At 30.2% G+C, this 22,647-nt stretch overlaps 3 protein-coding genes and 2 non-coding genes across 5 annotated transcripts; 3 read left to right on the forward strand and 2 right to left on the reverse strand.

Moving 5' to 3' along the window:
• Positions 1-931: 931 nt before the first annotated feature.
• On the forward strand, positions 932-2,199 carry PCYB_111050 (hypothetical protein; the record flags this gene model as incomplete). Its single annotated transcript, XM_004222983.1, has 2 exons — positions 932-1,326; positions 1,501-2,199. Exons 1-2 carry the CDS (start codon positions 1,132-1,134, stop codon positions 2,197-2,199), a joined length of 894 nt encoding a protein of 297 aa, XP_004223031.1. The 5' UTR covers positions 932-1,131.
• Positions 2,200-7,863: 5,664 nt separating this feature from the next.
• PCYB_111060 (hypothetical protein) lies at positions 7,864-8,565 on the forward strand (the record flags this gene model as incomplete). The annotated part of the gene is made up of 2 exons (XM_004222984.1): positions 7,864-7,873; positions 7,934-8,565. 2 exons carry the CDS (start codon positions 7,864-7,866, stop codon positions 8,563-8,565), a joined length of 642 nt encoding a protein of 213 aa, XP_004223032.1.
• Positions 8,566-11,303: 2,738 nt separating this feature from the next.
• PCYB_111070 (hypothetical protein) lies at positions 11,304-12,056 on the reverse strand (the record flags this gene model as incomplete). The annotated part of the gene is made up of 2 exons (XM_004222985.1): positions 11,304-11,423; positions 11,676-12,056. 2 exons carry the CDS (start codon positions 12,054-12,056, stop codon positions 11,304-11,306), a joined length of 501 nt encoding a protein of 166 aa, XP_004223033.1.
• A 4,809-nt stretch (positions 12,057-16,865) lies between these two features.
• PCYB_111072 lies at positions 16,866-16,936 on the reverse strand. The gene has a single exon. It is a non-coding gene; the product is annotated as a tRNA-Gly (tRNA).
• A 506-nt stretch (positions 16,937-17,442) lies between these two features.
• PCYB_111073 lies at positions 17,443-17,514 on the forward strand. The gene has a single exon. It is a non-coding gene; the product is annotated as a tRNA-Cys (tRNA).
• The last annotated feature ends 5,133 nt before the right edge of the window (positions 17,515-22,647 follow it).

Consider the following 22,647-nt stretch of genomic DNA (forward strand, 5'->3'; position numbering starts at 1 on the left):
AAAGGCTATTCTCCAACTTTTACTCATTTCATACGCAATAACCTGTACATTACATTTTCCTTTTACAATTTTTAGTAAAATTGCAAGGTTTGGCTTTAGCCACGTAAACATAAATATATACATGTACTTCTGCGCGCGCAAGGATATATATTTCAAAAACTTTCTATATATTTGTAAATTTCATTTCCTGTGTATGAAAATTTTTACGTATCTAAACGAAGAGTGAATAACATTATCCCGTCCCCCTGTTATGGTGCTTACCTCGTAACGTCTTCTTTTTTTTTTTTTTTTTTTTTTCCTCAGGTTGTGATAGGATAAAATTGATATGATTATAATTATGAATATTTTTTATGATAAAATTCCAACTGGGTATGGTAGGGTAAGATAATGTTCACTCACGGATAATTCAAACATGATTATTAAATAATTTTAGCCTAAAAAATAATTTAATAGAATTCTGTATAATATATCATTCCCTAAATAACACTTTGGCTAATCCTTTTCGCACATTTTTTTTGTTTTATTAGCATTAACTACAATGCAGAATGCACATTTTTTATATGATCCAGGGTTATAAACATATTTTAATATATACATAAAATGAGCAAGCGCATAAACCGTTTTAAATTATTTTGGCCAAATTAGAACCCCCACAATAATTACTATATATAATTCCTTAAAGCACCCTTTTGTATTTACCCATAATTAAGCGATATTACATAACTCAAAATTGTGTGTCTCCCCCCTTAGATTGCTCTTGTTGTTCATACTTTTCCAGCCTTTTCTTTTGTTGCATACACTTAAAAAAAATTCCGTATCCTTTTTCCCCAGTAATAACTTGACGAAAATTCTTTATAATTTTTTTTTTTTAGAAAAATATTATAAAATAGTAAAAGCGCTTTTTCATTTTTTCATTTTTCCATTTATTTTTACTTCGGCTTGTATCATTGTATAACAAATTTATAACCCTAAACATAAAGTTTCTATGATTTGTTTTAAGCAAATAATTCCAGTGAGATATTATTAAGAGTATTTCTTCTTTTCCGAGTACGAGTAAAAATTTAATATCATTTTTATTTATATAAATAAATTTAGCACTAGTTTATTTTCATTTTAGTTACTTTCAATTTGATGAGTAAAAAGTTTAAAACAATTGGTATTGCTGAAAAACAATTGAAATTTAAAAGCAAAAGCGGAAACTTAATTACCAAAAATTCAGACAACATGAAGAAATATACGGCTAGTAATAGGACGAAAATAATGCTCCTTTGCGTCGAACTTTTTCTATTTATTTCTTTCATTTCTGTGTTACAAAATTTTAATAATGTAAGACAATAATATGCATGTTAAATAATGCAAAATGAAAAAAGGCCCTTTCTTTTTATCTCCTTTTTTTTCAAATTTCCTCTTATGTAACTATCATTTTTGCATTACTAAGAGGCAAAAGTGAATACCCCATTTTGTACAAAAATGCATACTTGCTTTTTTTCTTCTTTTTAGGGCATGCATTATAACCCTAGAAACTGTCAACAAAATGAGAAAACCAGGAACGACTTTATAACGAGCAGACAATTATCTCTTCTTCACACTCATAACCATGGACATGGCATTCATAGTCATGGTATTCATAGTCATGGCATTCATAGTCATGGCCTTCACACTCATGGCGCTCACAACCACGTTACCGAAACCGTTGTGGAAAGTTGTGGATCAAGAGATCCCTTTTCCATTAATAAATATAAACGTGATCCATCATACGATTTCCCATTTGACCGATGTAGCAGCAGATTGAATAGAACACATCATCACACCGGCATAATTCCCAATACTGCTTGTACAACAACTGTACGTACGACGAATACCAGCTGTGTTAATAACTTACCATATTCCCCCATAACTCCTCCTTGCACAACTCAGATTGTTAATTCCCATGCACACCATATTGCACCACCTATATGTGAACCAGGGTACCCGATGGTACAGGCAGTAATTGATGATACTATTCACAGTGCCTTAGCCCATACTACTATGCCCTGTTCACCATATACCGGCTTCATGGGATTCAGGACGAGATATATAACCCCAATGGTAACGACGTTTATGGGGTTACCAATTTATGCTAGAGGATTAATATCACTTGTTTTACTCGCGTTACCAATAATTATTGCTGTACTTTTTTTTACATTATTGGCAGGGTAAGCGTTAGATTTCTTAAGTTCGTTTCTGTATAATGGAAGAGAAATAATACAAAAAGGGGTGTATTGTATTTATCAAAATGAAAAGTATGATTAAAAAAATGGGCATTATCATAACCGAAATTAGTAAAGCAGAATGTCATAATATTATGAAAAAAGGGAAGACACCTAAATCATTAAACTTAAGAGTATAACTTGCTTATAGTTAATTACTCATTTATTGTTTATTAAAAAGGATACAATCTTTATGGCCTATTCTATGTATCCTATACAATTACGCACTTTTCAATGTATTAATACAGATTTTTTCTTAATATATAAATATTTTCGGGTAACTTTTCTTCTGAAGATATTTTTAAATTTTTTCTCCTAAGAAATATCGATTTATTAGTACATAAATATAAAGTTAAATCAAAAGTTACATATATTTTTTAATGTTAATCTGTACAACAATTTTTTTTATGAAATCCAGAAAATTTCGAGAAGATTTAATACTGGTGTTTATGTAAATTATTCATTTTTATCGCATTTCAATCAAATATTTATCAAAAAAAGAAAAAAATAAAATAAGCGGAGAATGCAGAACAGTCAAGCACAAATGTGAAAATTTTCAAACGGTGCAAACTGACACAGATCAGAAGTTAAAGAAGAAAATTTTTGTCTATTACCTGAAATATGAATGGAACCCCTCTATGTTTTAAAATGTTTTTCATACATGTTTTTTATTTTAATTAGCATTTTTTTGCACACTTCTTATTTTCTATATACGCAAGAATAGCTGCTTTACCACAATTCCAATTTTCCGTGGCTCTCTATGTAGCTATAAAACTCGAATAAGTAAATTTTTAAAATATTTAATATGCCAAACGATTAGTGAAATTTTGAAGAAGGAAAATTATTTCAAAATTTGTTCGCGAACTCACTAAAAAATAATTATAAATATGTTTTTTTTCATACTCCAAAAGGAGAATAAGCGTTGCCTCACAAGGTACTCATTGAATGTACCAATGAATGCGCAAACTATTAATAGGGAACAATTTGTCAATTTTTAATTTTTTTTCTATTGCTAGAAATGTTATAGTAACGGAAAAATATATACATACTACTTTTGCGACTGTGCAAACATGTGTTGCCGCTCTACCTTGGCCCACTTTTTAGCTTGTGAAAAAAGGGTGAATTTTTTGCGCGATTAACCGAAAGGAAGTAACAATATTGCGCATGTTTATCTGTCTACACATGCGTTATATATGTGTAATTCAGGTAATACATCAATATTTGGGAATATGAGAGACACTACGGTTTGACGTCATATTACGCAATTCATTACGTAAAATTTTTGATGTGTTTTAGTTTTTTGCTTATTTTTATATATTTATATGAGTATACATTGATAAAACGATAGAGTAATGTTAGGATGTTATAAGAAAATGCTACAGACGTGCGAGGGCAGGGGGATAATGCGACACCAACCGCACGCATCAATAGCACACATTATCTAAATTGATGAATGATATTTCCCCTTCTGTGATACCAGCATTACTTTTAAACATTTTCCATTTTCTTCTATGTTCATTTATTTTCCAAGTGATTTTTGTTTATATTCTCTTTTCGCATAATTCATTTACCATGTCGACAGATAATTTTTTTTTTTCCTCATATACAATTAAATATTTCACGATTTATTGTTTAATATATTGCCATTTCCAGTTTTATTTGTTTCGTTTTTTTTTTTTCAACCCTGTATGTTTAGCATGCCCTATGCCCTATACAATTGTGAACGTATTACGAATGATTTTTGTGCAGCTGTTGGGGGAAACTCCGGTATTAGATAAAACGCCCCTTTATGTTTTTCACCCCTAGGTTTATCTTTTACTACACTGGCTGTTGCACATTTCTTACGAGTGCCTTCTTCACCTTATTTAGGTCTTCCACACAATCTGTTATGTTTTTATTATAGTCCCCATTTTTCAGCTTTAATATGAATTGCCCTCATTTCCTGCTAATAATATCTGCTTTTCAAAAGTATTGCATAACTGTAATCGCTTTGCTGCTTCATGATTTGCTAAGGAAATACTGATAAAAATGACCTCTTCAACACATAACCTGTGTGTACATGTCTGCGTCTCCCTAATGATGGAATTCCAACTTTGTAGTGAAAATATGCACTGCTACAAAAATGTTAATATAAATTTTTTAAATTATTCTTAATCGTTTCTGCTATATGCATTATGGCTTACTAGAAAATAAAAATTCAAAAATTAATAAACAAATACATATTTGTAAAAAAAAAAAATATGCGCGTACATTTTTTGCCCTGTGCTGCGGAACGTTTCGTTACTAATTCCACACCTGGTGTTGCCAGCTTTTCCATTCCTTTTTGAAATAAGCTCTGCGATTGCACCTACTATCAGGATGTAGTCATTTTTTATTTTAAATCTTTAAATGATAAGCTAAGACAAGCATTGTTCAAAGGTAATCACAAACAAGGGGGGCCGATTTAAAGGTGGATCATTTTTTCTCTACGTTTAGGTAATATATACATTCGCACTTCATATGAACCCTAGCATGAATCACAAATACTACACTTGCATACTTCAGTAGTAACTACATTATGCCACTTCGGCCATTTCGTTTTCAAAGATATAGTACCATATGTTCTAAGCCAAAAATATAATAAAAAAATTGCAGTCTTGGTGAAACAAAAAAAGGAAAGGTCAAAGCGCAATATTCACTTGTTCATCGCCTTTTTTTAAGTAAAAGCAGATTAATCTACTATAAATAAAACATTTCAAACGAAGCAGAGGAACACAGCATTCACCACGTCACTACGATAAGGTGATCTGTCTGTTCGGCGTCTACATGCCTATGTATTTTTATATGCATACCTACACATAATACAACTGAAAACGGTTTAAACACCTTTCGCTTTGTAACAAACATATCGTAATGTATATAACATTATGTGTAGAATCGCGCAGAAAATATAGATATGACCTATTAGCTTTACCAAAGAATTTACTAATGGAATGCCTCAAAAATTGATAATCGAGATAATGGTTATATAAACTATGAATATAACACATCACATATATTAGCGAGCGCTTTTTCTTTTATACGGAACGCAAAATCTAGCCATGGAAAATAGTGCCACCAACTCCTGCAATACAACTCGATGATACATATGTGAATAGCGCAAACAGTGTATTGTGTATTAACGGACTATTCATATTTTATTTACTATATTTATTCATCGCACTCTTCATTATTAGAAGGAAAGAAAAACTGTGTATCTCTCATGAAAGCAAAAGGTTTCAAAAAAATGCACTTCAAAAGGCTCATTTTTGTGAAGGCCCTTTTGTAGACCCCCCTTTGGCAGTATCTCTTCACATGTGCTTACATAAAAAATAATATAGAAAATGCTGTTTGCACCTACACTAACAATAAACAACGAATGCTTCGTCCCAAAGCAAAATTTTACACGTAATAAATTTCGCTTCATTAACATGTAATACGTTATGTGTTATCAAAAAATATATTACACTGTTTGTTTACTTTAAAAACATAATTTGTGAACTTTTTCAAGCTAATTTCTTTTATGCCAGCACTAAATATATGAACACAAGTGTCCAGAAGAACATCTCTATGGTTCCTTTTAAATGACACCACCATGTTTTATTATAACTTTTATGGAGCCCACACTTAACACTGTTTTATAATATATACACACAATATGTGGATTTTTTTTTTTTTTCTTCTTTGCTCTAAATAAAAATATTCAACTACGTTGAACTATTCGCAAAAAAAAAAAAAACAAATAAAACATAAAAAAACGTTAATACGCCCACATAGTGTAACATAAAAAAGTGCCCCAATATTTTGCATAAAACTGATATTATTTTTAACCTTTTCATATAAAAAAATTCCCTTCACAAATGTAACTTCGAGAGGTACAACATAAATTAGTAAGAGCTAAAAAGCAAAGCTAACAAACCTCGCTCTTTTTTACATATTCCACAATTTGTCCTGAGAATAATTTATCTCCCATTTTAAAAATAAAATTGTGCGGCGTAATATTTTTTAAAATGCTTCAAAGGCCTTTAAAGCACAGTTCCCCTTTTCGCCTTATTTAAGTAGCAAAAACAAAATTGAAAATTGTAAAACATTTAATGCAAAAAAATTCGACTATATGCAACGATTGAAAATATCGAAAAAAAAATGTGGAACCATTGGGAAAAAACACGGCGCGCAGCGTGAAATTAATTTCCCTAAAAATGGATAATATGGTATAACTGTTTATGGCAACTTTGAAGGACCAAAATGAGTTTATTATGCCTCCCCCATCCCGTAAAGCAGTTTAACACGATGTAATGGAAAATTTCTTTATTAAGAACTGCAGCAATGTCATCACATTTTTTTTCAATTTATATACATAAGGATAAGGGAAAATAATTTCCACATAGTTTTCAATGGCAATAAAAAAAACAAAATTCGCATCTGTTTAAAATTTCCCTCACATTATGCTTTTTTTTTTTTTTTCTTACAATTTGAAATTAAAAAGTGATAGATAATACATATTCCTTAGTAATGCATCCCCTTCATATATATGCATACATCTCCTCCTTGTAGCAAAATGTGATCATTTTATAAATACATATTTTCCAAACAGAAGAATGCTATTTTGTGACCCAACAACATATATCTTTTAACTTTTAAAATTTTTTGTAATGTATTTTAATTATCAATTTTGAAAAAACATAACGAAAAAGAAGTAAAAAATTGTAAAGCTAGTTCAAACTTATACACAATGTGATATTTTGTAAAATACGCTTCATACATCTAAATTAATTTATCACTTGTTAAAATGTATATATAATATTGCATGTATACATAAGATATAAGCTCATTTTTACAAATAAATAAAGGTGAGTTAATATAACTATACTTGAGCTTAAATGTTCGACCAAACAATTTAATAATGCACATGTTCATAAGTAGTATTCCTGCTTTTCATTCCCCTCTTTTGTATTCTCATTTGTTTCCCCACGATTAGCATTCTTAATTCTAAATTTTAATAACCCATTTTTTTTTTTTTTGCATTTTAATTATATGACAGAATGTATTTATTTCCTTTTTAATAGCAATTTTTAAGATAAAAAAAGGGTACCTTATTTATTAATTGCAACCATTTATTTGTACCATATTTATAAATTCTATGTTGTACTTTTCTTACGTAGAGGAGATAAATCCACATGTACTTGGTGAAATACCCCTATTTATTTGTGCATAATCGAAAAGCACATTTCTTTCATGCATTTAATTAAGAGAATAACCACCACCACCTGAACTCCAACCTAATGGTAAATGCATTTTTATGTGCCTTGTATATATTTTAAAAAAAAATAGAAAAAAAAAATCTGATATGACTGGTTATAAAATGATAAACATTAATACAAACTCGAAAAATAAAACACATGGTGCAAGAAAAAAAAGTCGCCATTCATTTTAACGTTACATTCAATTGTAAATTTTAATTGCAAAAATGTAAGGGTAGTTAAAGTTACCACTTTTGTAAGCATTGTGCTCCTGTCCTTTTTATTCCTCAATTGTCATTCTTTCATCTGGTATGTGACGCACAATTTTTTTTTTAATTATACTCATATCTTCGTACATGTGTTTACGTAAACCTGCATGTAGATGCTTAGTCCCTGAATTGCTACTTCACCTTTTAATTAATAAAGAGTTAAAGACATATAATCATTACACAATTGTGTTACACAACTCTCCCGTTTTAATTTACAGCAACGGTAATAAATATGATAGCGACGCCGACGCATTCCAAAGTGAATTAACTCTACCAAATGGAAGGATCTTAGCAAAGAATGAAACGTTTAATGCAGAAGAAGGCTTTTTCACATTTAAAGATGAAAACGATAATAAACTCCGAAGAGATGATTCACCATACTTGAAAGTGTATACTAATATAAATGATCTAAATGATCTAAGTGCAAAATCGTTTAAAATATGGAAAAAAGTGGTTCAAAATATGAAAGATCATTTCTATAAGGAAACAATTAAAATGGATGACAGATGGAGGAATTTTATGTGGACCATGATATGGGAAAAACATTACATACAAAACGTACATCGTATAATTAATAAAGTTCTTCAAGACATAAATAATCCAGTAACAAAAAAAGAAAAAATAATTAACAACTGGTTCCAAATGTCTGAAGAAGACCTTGAAATTTTCCTCAAATGTGTTAAGGAACTGTGGCATAAGGTGGTTTCGGATAAACACAAAAAAGCCGTCCAGGGTGAGCAAACGATGAATGAAGATGCCAAAAATGTGAAGAACCAACTCGACAAATAAAAATTGTAACAAAAATGTAAAACCAAGCAACGTTTACATCAAATGAATAAATTCGCTAAAATGAAACGAAGCAATGAGCACAGTTGCCGTATTCAGATCCAAATGAACAATTATCAAATGAATTAAAAATGTGAATATTATATTTTATTTTTTTAGTGTGAATTTTAAAATATGCTAAAGCGATTAGTAAGATAAGATGAAACACGTAAAAGATGAGTGTTCAGCGAGAAAAAAAAAAAAATTAAAGAACGTCTCTATTTTTTAATTATTTTATTATTTTTTTTTTTTGTTATATATATGTCCTTTTTTCTTAACTATTCGTTAATATGATTAAAATTTCAATGGTATGAGAAGTATCTTAAATCTTATTACTTAATTTACCCCTACATGTAGTTTTCCCCTTGTACATAAGATAGTACTTTCATCCGAAGTGAGTTTCTTTTATTTGTCAATATACAAAATGTGACTTATCTTTCACAATTTGTTTATATATATATGATTCATTTTTTTTTTTTTTTTAAATATAATATGATTTTTGCACACGCTATAATTTGTGCATGCTACTGTGGCTTATGTTTTTATAGATTACTTATAAAAACATGAAATTCATATAACATTCTTTTTCTCCTTCTCCATTTCTTTTTCCCTTCCTTTCCTTTCCTTTTATTATTTATTTTTTTTGTGAAAACCCTGAACCCTCAATTTTTTCGAGCAGTATGGGAATATTCATACATCGCAATTACCTTTACACCTTTTATTAGCCATTTCTACATTTGCCATTCCTTTTTAATAATATTATTTTCAATAGACGATATGAACTTTTCCCCTGCATACATATTCAAAATAGAAAACATAGTTGATTTAATGAATTTTCACCCCTTTGAATTTTACCCCCCCCCTGACTGTTATAGTGAGAAAGGGGACACATAAATTGGTACAATTATATGTGTATCATTAGAAATTACGTTTTTTATACAGCTACTACTTCAATTTGCAGTCCCTAAAAGTGGGATAAAATTTATGTTCTCATGCCGTAAATACTACCTATAGAACAGCGGTGTTGTGTAATAATAACAACACAGGCAGAAACATACGAAAGAGTAAATAAAATTTTTTAAAGTTATATCAACATTTCTACGCTGTGTTGTTGTAAGCATACACTATTTCTAAGGTTAATCCACTCAGGGGCATGCAAAATGAAGGACGAAAAAAAACTATTAAAATATAGCTACCTTGGTTATGTTTTCCTCATTTATATTTACAACTATGAAAGAAGAATGTACCACTGCATGGTATTTATATAGAATGGGAAAAACTTGAAAACGCACACAGTTATCTGTATCCACGTTCGTCTCGCTGTATCTCTGTAAATACTCATACATGTAACTATTAACGAATTCGAATCTTAATCTAAAGGGGTCATTTTGCTTTTCCATGCAGAATGAAATTTCGCGATCATTTCTACCCATTATGACATAGAAAAAAAAAAAGTACCATTTTATTGCCACAAGAGTATAAGCTCTCCGCCCCTCCCCCACCTCTTACTTTATCATGCCAAGCTTCTCATGACTTATATATTTCCCCCTAATTTTTATTCGAAGAATTTACAGCTTATGCGGAAAATGAACCAAAGGGAACAGACATATTATATTTTGCTGTTCCATATTATAATGAAAATTTTTGCTTTTCCTCATTTTAACAAAGTTGCAAAAAAAAAAAAAGACAATTTTTTATTTACAATTCTTTTTGCGCACGACTGTGCATGTACTACTATCCTTAAATCAAAATTGTTTATCCCTTTTTCATTTCTCATTTTAAAAGCTTTTTATATTTTATGGTCGTAGTAATTTCATAACAAATCATTTGTTAAGTAATATAGCCCTGTTAAAAAAGTTCGTCGTTGTATAATTTTATTTTATAATTATTTCAACATATCTCAAAAAAATAGTAAAAAAAAAAGGGGATAAATCTAAAATAACAAAACAGCGTACATATCATTTTCAGGGCTGAATAAACATTTCACCGAATTTTTTTTTTCAATTCATAATTATTCGTTAAGTTGAATTAAAAGGAAAAATGTTCATTTTTTTTTTATACATGTATATATATATAATGTAGCAATGCACATTCATTTGCACCAAAGCATCAACGTGGTTTGCACTCCTCATGAAACGTGTATGTTTGTATGTATGTAATATATTTTTTAATGAAACAGGTTTGCGTAAAAAAATCTTTCGAAGGGGGACCGGCCGTTACCCGTCTCGCGTATTTTCCAGTTATATCATTATAGTAGTAATACGTAGAAAACATGCACTTACTCTGCCGCACGTAATGGACGACAGAGAGTGGGGGAAAAAATCTTATATGAAGGTTCAAAACTTGGTGGGCATCAGAAAATGGCCCATTTTACACATACATATGATGAATGATACATACTTACATCAGCTCTAAATGCAACACATTTCTAAAGGGTAAATTTTCAAAACAGACACTGTGGGCATATCTGATTATTTGGATTTTTCTTACATCTTCAATCCCCAAGGTTTTTTTCTTCGTCAATCTCGCTGTGATGCTACGAAATCGATAGCTTGTTCATTTTTTTGCTGTACCATATTCTTCCACTCTCTCTTCTTTCTCTGCTTTTTCTTCTAACTCTATAAATGATCTTCTAAAATTCATTTAATGAGAATGGTCATGGTGGTGGTGGTGGTGGTGTTCTCCTGCTGCTTGTGCTTCGGCTAATCTTTTAGCTCTTTGGCATGGGCATTCTCCAGCTGGGGCACTATTGTTAACTGGTTTTGCGCCTTTGTTTTTGCAAGTGCATCCAGCATGTGCGTGGTGATGGTGGTCGTGGCCTTCTCCAGTTAAGAAAGAAATTGGAAGCGCTCTTGCCTGTAAGAAAAGGAAAGTAGAGGAGTAATTTATATAGTGAAGGTAAAAACAGGATATTAGGTTTTCAAAGGCGCGTGACATCGAGTGGGCTTCCACATGCTAAAATGAGTGTGACCCTTTATCTTTTTCTGCGAAAGCACAAAAAGAGCTCTTTTTTCAAAAGAACGCATAAAGAAATAAAAAAATGTTGTTTCACAAAATGCGCAAAAAAAACTTACAAAATTGGCCAAGTATCCATGTTTGTGCATGTAGACTACGCATCCAACGAGAAATAGTAATAACAAAATAGCTACACCTCTTTTGTCAAAAAGGCTCGTAAAGGCATCTTTCATTGAAACTAATAATGGTTTTTCTTCTTCCTCTTCTTCGTCTTCTTTCTTTTCTTTCTTTCCATCAGCTACACTAGAATCATCATCACTAGAGGGGTTCATAATGCCACTGAATAATCCTCTCACATAGCTATCTGCATCCTTAATGAGGGATGGGATTGAGCTCTGCATAGATGATGCATCATCTTCGGGTACTGGGATAACATCATCCACATTTTTAGTTTTCTCGTCCAAAGTTACATCCAATTTACTACCGAAACTATCATCCATTTTGAATTAATAGGTAAAATAAATAATAATAGTTTAAGCTTATAAAAATGGTAGAAAATATAGCAGAATAATTTTTAGCTATACAGATAATGTATCTAAAAGTTTTTCCTGTGGTATATTGATTGGTATTTTCAATAATACAATAATTGAGGTTTAATTTTTTTTAATGAAGAATAAAAAGGGATTATGTCTTTTTTTTAAAAAATTTAAATGTTAAACAATTAATTATTTTTCGAATAGATCAATTTTTAATTCTAAGTTTAATTAGCAGCATTATCAACAAAATAAATAGCAATAAAGAGTATTTTATTTTATTTATTTTTATTTATAACAAATCTTTAATTTTTGGAATTATTTTATTTTTTATTTTCAAAATTGTTTTTTTCACAACGTTAGGTTTCAGAATAATTTTAATTAAATAAAAAATTAAAACATAAAATATGACGTTATTTTAATTTATGTCGTAACGGTTTTATAAATGCAAATGTATTTTATTAAAAATAATATTTTAGAAAATGTATTTTTTTCCTAAACATATTTAAAAGAAATTTAAATAAATAACTTTTATTAATTTTTGTCAATTTATTTTTTTAATTCATTAAATTGTGCTTTTATAAAAATTGTTAAAAAAAATACATTTTTTTTAATAAATAAAAATGTTGTTTTGATTTTACCCTTTTGTAAAATGAAATTAATTAATTTTAAATCTTTTCAATTTTAATTAATAAGAGGAGGGAAACAAAATATGGGGAGTGCATACAAAAAGCAAAATATTCATGCAAACAAAACGTTTTAAGATAGAAAGAAAGAAAAAAAGGAGGAATCGCCTTAAAAAAATGAATGCTATACTAGAATATTAGAAATACATTCATTTTTAATAAATAAAAATAAATTAGTGCGACCTTAAAAATGATATAAAACTATCTCATGCAATGATGTTATTTTTATACTTTGTATTTTTTTATGCCCTCTCCCGTATTTTTCCATCTCGGGGTTTTTTAAAAAATAATTCGACAAAACTACTCCATTCGTTAAATTAAATTTAAACAAGTCGCTCAGGCGATCAATTTAAGCACGCAGTTAAAAATTCACAAAATAGCAATTTTCTTAAAAAAAAAAGATTAAGGGGATACAAATCCTCTCTCCTTTTACGNTCATGCAGTAATTACCGTAAGGATGGGCTTATGCTTATTTATTCCTTGCTCCTACATAATAACAAAATAATGGCCCGTTTTAACTATAACCGTTCTTTAATTCTATGAAATAAAACAAATCCTGCAGGAAAGAAAAAAAAAAAAAAAAAAGCATGTATTTTTCTCGTCATTAGGAGTAGTCTTCAAAAAATGCATCTCTCGCAAAAAAAATACATAAATAATACATGACAATATTTTATTTATGTATGTATATTATGCTTCCCCCCTTTCGTTTGCCTTCTAAAATGAACTCATATTTTTCTTTCTTTTTTGTATGTCGCGTTTACCAGTTTTTTTAAATATCAACAAGAAAACCCCCAGTTAGATAAACTTGTTCTTCGTTTTTCTAGTTTCTTTGCAGCGCAACCCATACAAATACGCTTCTTAGAAGAAGCAATTTTTTCTAAAATATTTTGTTTTTACTCTTTTTTTTACTCCTTTTTTACTCTTTTTTTTACTAGTTTTTTTACCCTTTTTTTTACTTATTAATAGGGGGTAATATTATCTCTTTACCAATATGAAGAAACTGCGCAATGAAAAATAAAATAATGTTTAAAAGGGGGGTTGTCCCATATTATACTATTATATTATTTATACCGTTCCTCATTTGCCATCATATTTATTAATGCTGTTTTCGCAGTTACGAGAAATTAAAAGAGTAAAAAAAATGATAAATTATTCCAATAACCGGAGTTATTTTAGATCAACTAATCGATCATTCAACCCCAGCATCTGTATCATTTTGCCGTCTCTCACATTAGCAATGGTTTCATATGCGCATTAGATACATATAAGGTTTTTTTTGTTGTTGTTGTTATCTGTAAATTTTTACATATATAAAGAATAGTAACTGTTGAGGAGACGAAACGCCATTTGAGGAAACGTTAATCAAGCGATAATTCTGCGACGAGACTTACTGATAGAAATATTTGTTGTTTGGGTGTAGCCACTCATATTTATGTTTCAATACTTCCGTCAATTGAAGTTTGCATTTTTTCGCGTTTTTAATTTTTTTTAAATCTTCCCTATCATTGTGCTATCATCATAATGAAGGTTTATTTATAAGTCCTTTCCCCATTGGTTGTATATCCCATTTTGGCACCTTTTTTTTTTTTTTTTCTTTTTTTTGCTTTACCTTTTTTCATCTGGTACGTATTATATTACGCATAAATTAGCTATGTAACATTTTGAGATTTCAAAATATGGGCATTTATTATAAACTCGGTAGGTGGTTCCTATTCATGTGTGTTTCTTTGTCGTATACCTGATAGTGTTCCACTTTTGGCCAGTTATTCGGCTTAAACGTAAATTTCAAATAAGTAAAAAGATTCTTTCATTTTTTTGGAGTTCATATGAAATGACCTGTTCTTTACCGGTTGTAATTCACGTCTGCGATGTGCACAGTTTATTTGTACACCACCAATAGGCGTCGTAGAATTGGACTATCCAAAACCATTTCGCAGCTTTCAAAAAATATGCTAACACGACGACACCACTATTCCCTTGTCCTATCGCTCTGTTCTGTTCTGTTATGCCCTATTTGTTCTGTTCTGCTTCTGAGTTGTGTGCCCCTTTTATACATTTAAATAAGTTGTCAACTTTTTAACCCTTTTTAAAAATTCCCATTTTGTGCTATTCCTTAATTTTTGCATAAACGCGTACAGTTAAGAGCTTCAACCTTTAGCAGGGCGTTGTGGAATTTTTTTTTTTTATGAACCTCATTTTGTTTTAAATTTTTCCCACATGAAGTTACCTCTCTCCTCATTCATAAAGTGTACTAAATTCCTGTAATATATCGCTTACATTATGGCGCTTTCGAAAAATTCCTACTTTTTAAATTCGCATTTTTCACAAAGGAACCCTAGCTCTTCCAAACAATATGTCACATGTCCACTTATCTTACTAATCCCCCGCCCAAATGTTGAGCAGAATTGTGTTTAACCTGTTTTTTAAAAATTTGAACTTCCTTTAATTTTTACATTCGGGACATTTCACATAAATGCGATGTTCTGATCTTTCGATGTGCCTTTGTTTTGCCTTTTTATAGCATATTCAGGCAGAATAATTGCAGCCTTTATCCCTGCTATGCAGTCCTTTTAATTTCTGTCATTAGAACCGCTCTGCACAGAAATACGCTATATTTATGTGAACTATTTCACGGTGCAATTGGCTCGAAAGGATGTAATAAAAAAGGAAAAAAAAACCATTAGACATGTTACCATTACCCTGCTCGGAGGAATATTTTTGTTTTGTAGCTCTTGAATTATATCTGTTTTAAGGTGAAACGTAGCTTATGTGCATTGGGGGTTCTCTCCCCTCCTGTTAGTTTTTTACCATGTACAAAATTGTGACGAACAAAATTTGCCACGTCCTTATTCGGCGATCAATATGCATATGTATATCACGAACATATTTGTAACATTTACCAGCAGAATATACCTCATAACGGTTGCACCCATTCTGCCCTTTCCGCTAACCTAAATGGTTACTTTTGCAGTGTCACAGTTCTGCTTCAAACACGTAGTACACCTATCATGGGACGAAAAAAAACTACCACTCTGTGAAGAAGCACAAAAATAAAGTCGAAGGTGCTGCTTATGATACACTCACTAAGATCCGTTTGCAATTATGCCTCCTTTTAAATTGAGTACAATCTAGCAGCAAATTTCAGTGGCACTAACTTATGTATATAATTATATCTCCACACTATGCGACAAAGTGTGAATGCCTATTACTCAGAAATGCGATGCACCCCTTTAGCATAATGGATATACTAAAACAAAGCAGACGGGGAAAAATAGCATGCATACAACTTAACCGATTTCAATAACCACATGGCGATATCACCGTTTAAGGACATCCCCATAAGCATATAATAACCGTGTTAAAATGCTACTCCCCTTCATACATGTTCGCCCCTAAATGAAATGAAAAATATTCTCAATTGGGGGTATTTATTCCCACTCATGAAGCTATCTTAACATTGTAAACCCCATTTTGTCATATTATTTTTACGAAAAAGAAACGAAAAAAAGTTTTGCATACAAAGAGATACATTCATAACTGCGCATTTTCAAAATTGACGAAATGAACTTACACAAAATTGCAACCATACATCTGCCAAAAAAATTGCTCTGCAATTCTTATTCATAGTGAGCCTTTTATGAAACAAAAAGTTGCGCAAAATGGTCAAATGGCCTGGTTAAAATTTTATTCATGTACATCCCATCCCCCTGTTAAAATATCCCATTTCAAAAAATTAACATAAAAAGAAAAAACTCCCTTCATAGCTACATTTTTAAGCTTAAAAGGGGAATATAACTCAAACATTACACAACGCATACTTTTGTGCATATTTTTTTTTCATGCTCAACGCGCAACGATATGAGCTTACTCCTCCCCCACAAAAAGAAGCTTCTTTACAGAAAAACCGTTGCTACATTCTTTTGCATATATCGCTCAATAAATGAACTACGATGACGTAATTACATCTCACCCGCACCCCCCCAAAAAAAAAGAGTAAATAGAATCACGCAGGAAAAAAATTAAAAAATGTATAAGCATTTTTTTGTCAAGCAAAAAATTCCAAAAAAAAACGTTTTCTTCTCATTATCTATGCATCTGCCGGGAATCGAACCCGGGTCACTTCGATGGCAACGAAGTATTCTACCACTAGACCACAGATGCTTACAAAAAATTAACTTGGCCGTACGACTAAAACATAAGTTGATGGATGTACTTGTAAACTTCATTAAACAGCAGCAGCATTATGATCATTATGGTTATGCATGTGAACAGGTACAGGGAGACATATATGTACGTTCTTTGCTCTTTTTCCATAGTCATATCTACAAAAAAAATGTCATCATGTGAGTACGAAAAAGCATAAGGAAGGGACAAAAAAATGATTAAAAAATTAATGCAGAATTTTTATTCATATTAAAATTTTCTCCTTTTAAATTGACAACCAAAAAAGTTTATACATGCAGAAAGTCACCTTAAATGAAAAAAAACATATATTTCCAAGCAGGCATTTTTAATTTTTTAATCATAATTTTTCTCGCACATGTTTGAAGATCAATGCAAAAATAAAAATAAAAATGTCACTGTTGTTTACAATTTCGCACGAAATGTTATTGTTAGCTATATTTTTACATCATATAATGAATAATAATTGTAATAAGCAATTTAATGGGCGCGTAGCTCAGCGGTAGAGCAGCTGACTGCAGATCAGCGGGTCCATGGTTCAAATCCGTGCACGCCCTTACTTTTTTAATTTTTTTCAAGGCCTTCTTTTTTAATTTTTTTTTTTCATTCCCTTTTTTGTAAAATGGAATTTTATACATGCTTACAAAAATGATCAACTTAAAAACAGCATTTTTTTTTTCTGTAGCCTTATAAAAGATTCCAACATAACACGCAAATTTATTCGGTTTAATCGTTTCACTAAATTCACCTTTTACGTTTTGCCTTATCACCATGTCCTTCATTCTCATGCATGCATGATGTTGCAAGGGCTTGTTCAACCAGCAGATTACAGGGGAACAGTAAAAATTCCACTGGGCATATTTATGTTGCTATAAGCATGGACCTCAGCTGAACTTCAACATTATTATGTTGGCTACGCTTTACATATATGGTGTACACATTTGCGAGAAATATTCCTGGGGTATAAAATTGGACAACTGTATACATGCATACATATACTTCCTCATTCGGCCAACAAACCGTACATCTGCTTCAAATTTACCCATGCAATGCCAACACGGTTTAAAACACTGTTTTGGGTAAAAGAATCTCAAAAAATGGTTTCCCTTGTGAAATGCAACATGCATGTAGATGATAACGATAAACACATCGCTATGCGATTTGGCCCAAAACAAATGTGTAGCCGTTTCTTTTGAAAAAAAAAAAAAATAACCCATTTTGCTATGCGCTTTTTCCATCGTAATAGACGCGCAATAAGACATTGGCACATTCACATCAGTACATATGTTATAACACAATGTGTTACAATATATGTTTTGAGAATTGTCTTTGTTTAGAACGAAAACACACCTAAAAAAATATATACAGTGAGTTATTTGTCATAAATAAAAAATATGTAAATTTAGCATCGCAAAAGAGGAAAAAAAAAAAATATATATATATACATATATTTATGTATATACATATAATGACATGACAAAAAAGGAAAACTCCCCTTCGGTAGAAAAATAACAAATCGACATAACCTGTTTAAGATCTATGCATATTAATAGGGAGGGGGGATATATTTAAAGGAGATTCTTCATTTTTCATTAAAACTAAAAATCAATTGATAGAGGACCCATGTTTATATTTTACATATTGGATACGTTTATTTATATTTCAGTTATATATTTTGGCATTTGAAATATATCTATANCGAAAATGCTGTAAAAAAAAAAGGAACAAGTTGCAAAAGGAAATTTTTATAAGTCCCCTTGAAAGATCTACTTCCTATATATTATACCAATTTCTTTGTGTTTTTTACTCTGCGACATATGTGCAGCACCTGAAATGTATACTAGTATTTATTTTAAATGCATTTTGAATTTCCAGTTAGATATACTTAAGATGTATTACAATATAAAAAGGAACCATTAAGAACAAAAGGTACATATATTTTTTAATTCCTTTTCGATTTTTACCTTACGAGATGAACGTATAAAAAGAATCTAAGTGGGTGTTATTTTATGAATTATTTTAAAAAGTAACAAAAAAAAATTGTCAGAGTATTCACAAACATGTTGCATATAAAATTAGTACCTCTCACTAGTAAAAAACTACAACATTTTTTGTGGGGTATCTCGTATCTTTATGTTCGCATTAAAATATATGCGCTTTTTTTTGTAAGAACAAATTTTCTGAAATGAAACAGCAGCCTTAATCTACCTTATTTTTTTTTTGTGTTTTTTTGAAAAGAAATCCTAAAAAATTATTCTTCGCTATATTCCTGAGCCAAAATATCAATTTGCGCTTATATTTATGTAATAAACTAGTAATTTTTTTTTTTCCATATAATTTTATTAGTGTGTATATAAGAAAATAACCCCTCCCCGCCGGCGTGTATAAACCATTTTCATAAGCACAGAATTAATCATACATAGTGACACATTCGCTATATCAGTGAGTATTTATTGTTTACATTTGCAAATTATTATATATAATCATCCAATTTGTGTTATATTTGCTTATCACAACAATTATCCGCTGCGGTGTTATACATATAGAAAGCGATTTTATATTCATAAAAAAATATAATGTGGTTGTAATGAAAAAAAGCTGTTCTTAACGTAGGTCCACTACAAAAATTCAAAAGGGTAGTTACTCTTCTGAGGCAAAATATGTCCGATAAAATATTAATGTAAAAATATTTTACTAAAAATGTAACAAATCAAGTGTAGTAAAGTAACTCATTAAACTAGTCCAAAATATTAACAAAAAAAAAAATAAAATAAAATACAATTACAATTAAAATTATATTTCCATTGACATTTACTATGTTTGACCTTTTATATATAAACTATAAAAACAAAATAATAATTTTGAAATTTGCTAAGAATACTCGTAAATGCGCATAAATAATACTCGTTTCATGGATTTCTAGATTTGGCGAGATGCTTGAACACTTAACTTTATTATCATCCGCTCTGAACAAATTATGTAGTACATTTCTCTTTTATTAATTTATTTATTTGCTTTTTCGTGTTTTCCTTTATTTCTCCCCTGCGTGATATGCTCTACATAAATAAGTTCCGTAACAGAAGACATGTTACGAACACGAGGGGAATGGTTTGTAAATATTTTCTTCATATCATCATATAATGAATGAGTGGAAGAATCAAAACGATTGTCTCGCTGTCCTATACTGGAAATCTTAAACGGTTTCTCTACATAAAGTATAAATTCACGGCGAGATTATACAGCTCCACAACGGCTACGCATGCTTACTTTTCGCGTTTTCAAAACAGGTTTCAATCTTTTAACGATTTCTTCCATCTTATCCAATTCGTCCTATAAATGATGTTATTATTATTCTTTCACAAAATCTTCCAAAAAATTAATCATAAAAAAAATATGATTTTGTATAAATATTTTATAACTGTATGATCGAATAATGCAAAGCACTTAATTTTTTTTTTTTTCTTACGTTACAATGTGACATATAAATAGCGCGCAATACAAACAGTTATTCTAAAATAAGTATGTTCAATTTTTAATTTATATATAACTTGTTTTTTTTAAAAAACCCAGTTTAAGTAGGAAAATTTAATTATTTATGGGAAAAAATTAAAAACGCCTTTTTACTGATACATTTTATATCACTACTGTTTTTATTACTATTATTATTGTGCAAGTTGGTATTTATTGAAGAGGGGTAATTTTACAATTATACGATGTTATTAATCCATCATGATACATAATCTCATCGTTTCTTCACATAATGAACCTAGCTATTTTTCTAAAAACAATTTATAAATATGAATCATTTCAAAACTCCAACTAAAATAAAATAACACATAGAAGATATCGTTATGTATTTGCAGCATATATGAACAAAATATTTTTTCGTTTTACTTCTTAATACGTAGAAAAATTAAAGCCAAATATAGTAGCAGTTAATTGATGGATAATGACTGAAGTAGTGTTCATAAGTTCTAAAGTATGCAATGGACAACATTTTGAAAGTTGTGATGAATTAATTAGCAGTATTATAAGTCACATTGACAAGATAGCAGATGAACTAAATAAAAAGAAAAGTGCAGATGAATTTATTAATAAGTGCAAAGAATTAGATAGTTATCTAATAAAAAATAAGAGTGATTGTAACCAATGCTACAGACGCAATTATGGGAGTAGTCCTAATATTGATGAAGTTGTAAAAATATATTTAGAAACGGTTACTAAATTTGGTGGATGTCCACAACCCCTTACACCTGAAGGTGAAGAACGTATTAAATTAATAAGTGAAATAGAAGAATTCTGTGAAAAAAAGAAGGGTCATATAAAAAAATAAAATTATTAAGAGATAATAATAATGCCCAAAAAGAGTTCAGTACGAGTGAAACCTATAAATCAGAATGCTCAACATATCTAGAATGGTTAGGTAAAAAGAAAGAATATTTTCTTGGTAAAGAGGAACAAATTACAACTTTTTATAAAAAAAAATCCCTGCAAATTCAGTTTCCACTAAATTGTGATGTGACAAATGCTGACACATTTAAAAATAAAGATGATATTTGTGGTCATGATAAATCTGAAGAATCAGAATTATATAAATTATTTCTAGATGGACAGGTAGTTGATGATAGCATTGATGAATATATTGGTAATAGTATTCATTCCGAATCACCAGGATACAAATATTATTACGAACTTCCAGAATTAACGGTAACTGGTGCTTCTATTCCTGAAACTTTTCTAGGAACATTACCCCATCAAAAACAATTACCTCCTCAAGAACAATTTCCATACCGGGAAAATTTAACACTAGAAGAAGATCCACCCGTTGGTTTGTTCCATAACGAACACCAACTGTTTTCTTCACTGCCAGAATTCCGTTCTAGTACGTCCTATAAATAAACTCCTCCACATTTGAATCATATAGCACACATCATTTTTACTCAACTCATCATTCATCCCATGAAACAATTACATTACATGATATGAATGCATTATATAAATATTTAGGTCCCAAGGAAAACAAGATCTTTGTACAAATGGTAGAACCAGCCAAACCAGCCGAACTAGCCAAACCCCCCCCAAATAGAGTATCTGGATATAAATTATTTTGGCTAATTCTTATAATAATCTCTGGGGTGTTATCCTCTTTAGCCTTACTTTTGAAGGTAAAATAAAATACCTATGTTCCAAACATATATTTCATGTTATATGATTATATATTACTAGGAACATTCATTTTTATCAAGCTGTGTCTTACTGTTTTATAGAATACACCCATAGGATTGTATCTTAGCAGAAATAAAAGGAAAAAACGGAAAGAGATAAACGAAAAAATAACTAGAGTGCTATTAGGATTGCAATCCCCAGCAGAAGCAAGCAATTCCAACGTTACATATGGAGGTTTTTCGAGTTGATCTAACTGTGCTAAGAGAGCAAAAAAAAAAAAAAATAATAAAATAATACATATAATATGTATGATAGTTAAGCTATGTAAAGAAGTCGTGTCTTATGGGGGATGCACAAAAGGAATAAATAGAAATGATGAATAGTTACAAAAAAAAAAAAAAAATTATTATAACAAGATAAATACTGTATAATAAAATTATATGAACGCCTTAGAAAAATAGGCAAAGTGATATAACTGAACTGTACACAAATGAGCAGTGTTCTAAACATATAAACAATTTTTA

Source organism: Plasmodium cynomolgi, chromosome 11, assembly GCF_000321355.1.
Source record: "Plasmodium cynomolgi strain B DNA, chromosome 11, whole genome shotgun sequence".
Classification (NCBI taxonomy): domain Eukaryota; phylum Apicomplexa; class Aconoidasida; order Haemosporida; family Plasmodiidae; genus Plasmodium; species Plasmodium cynomolgi.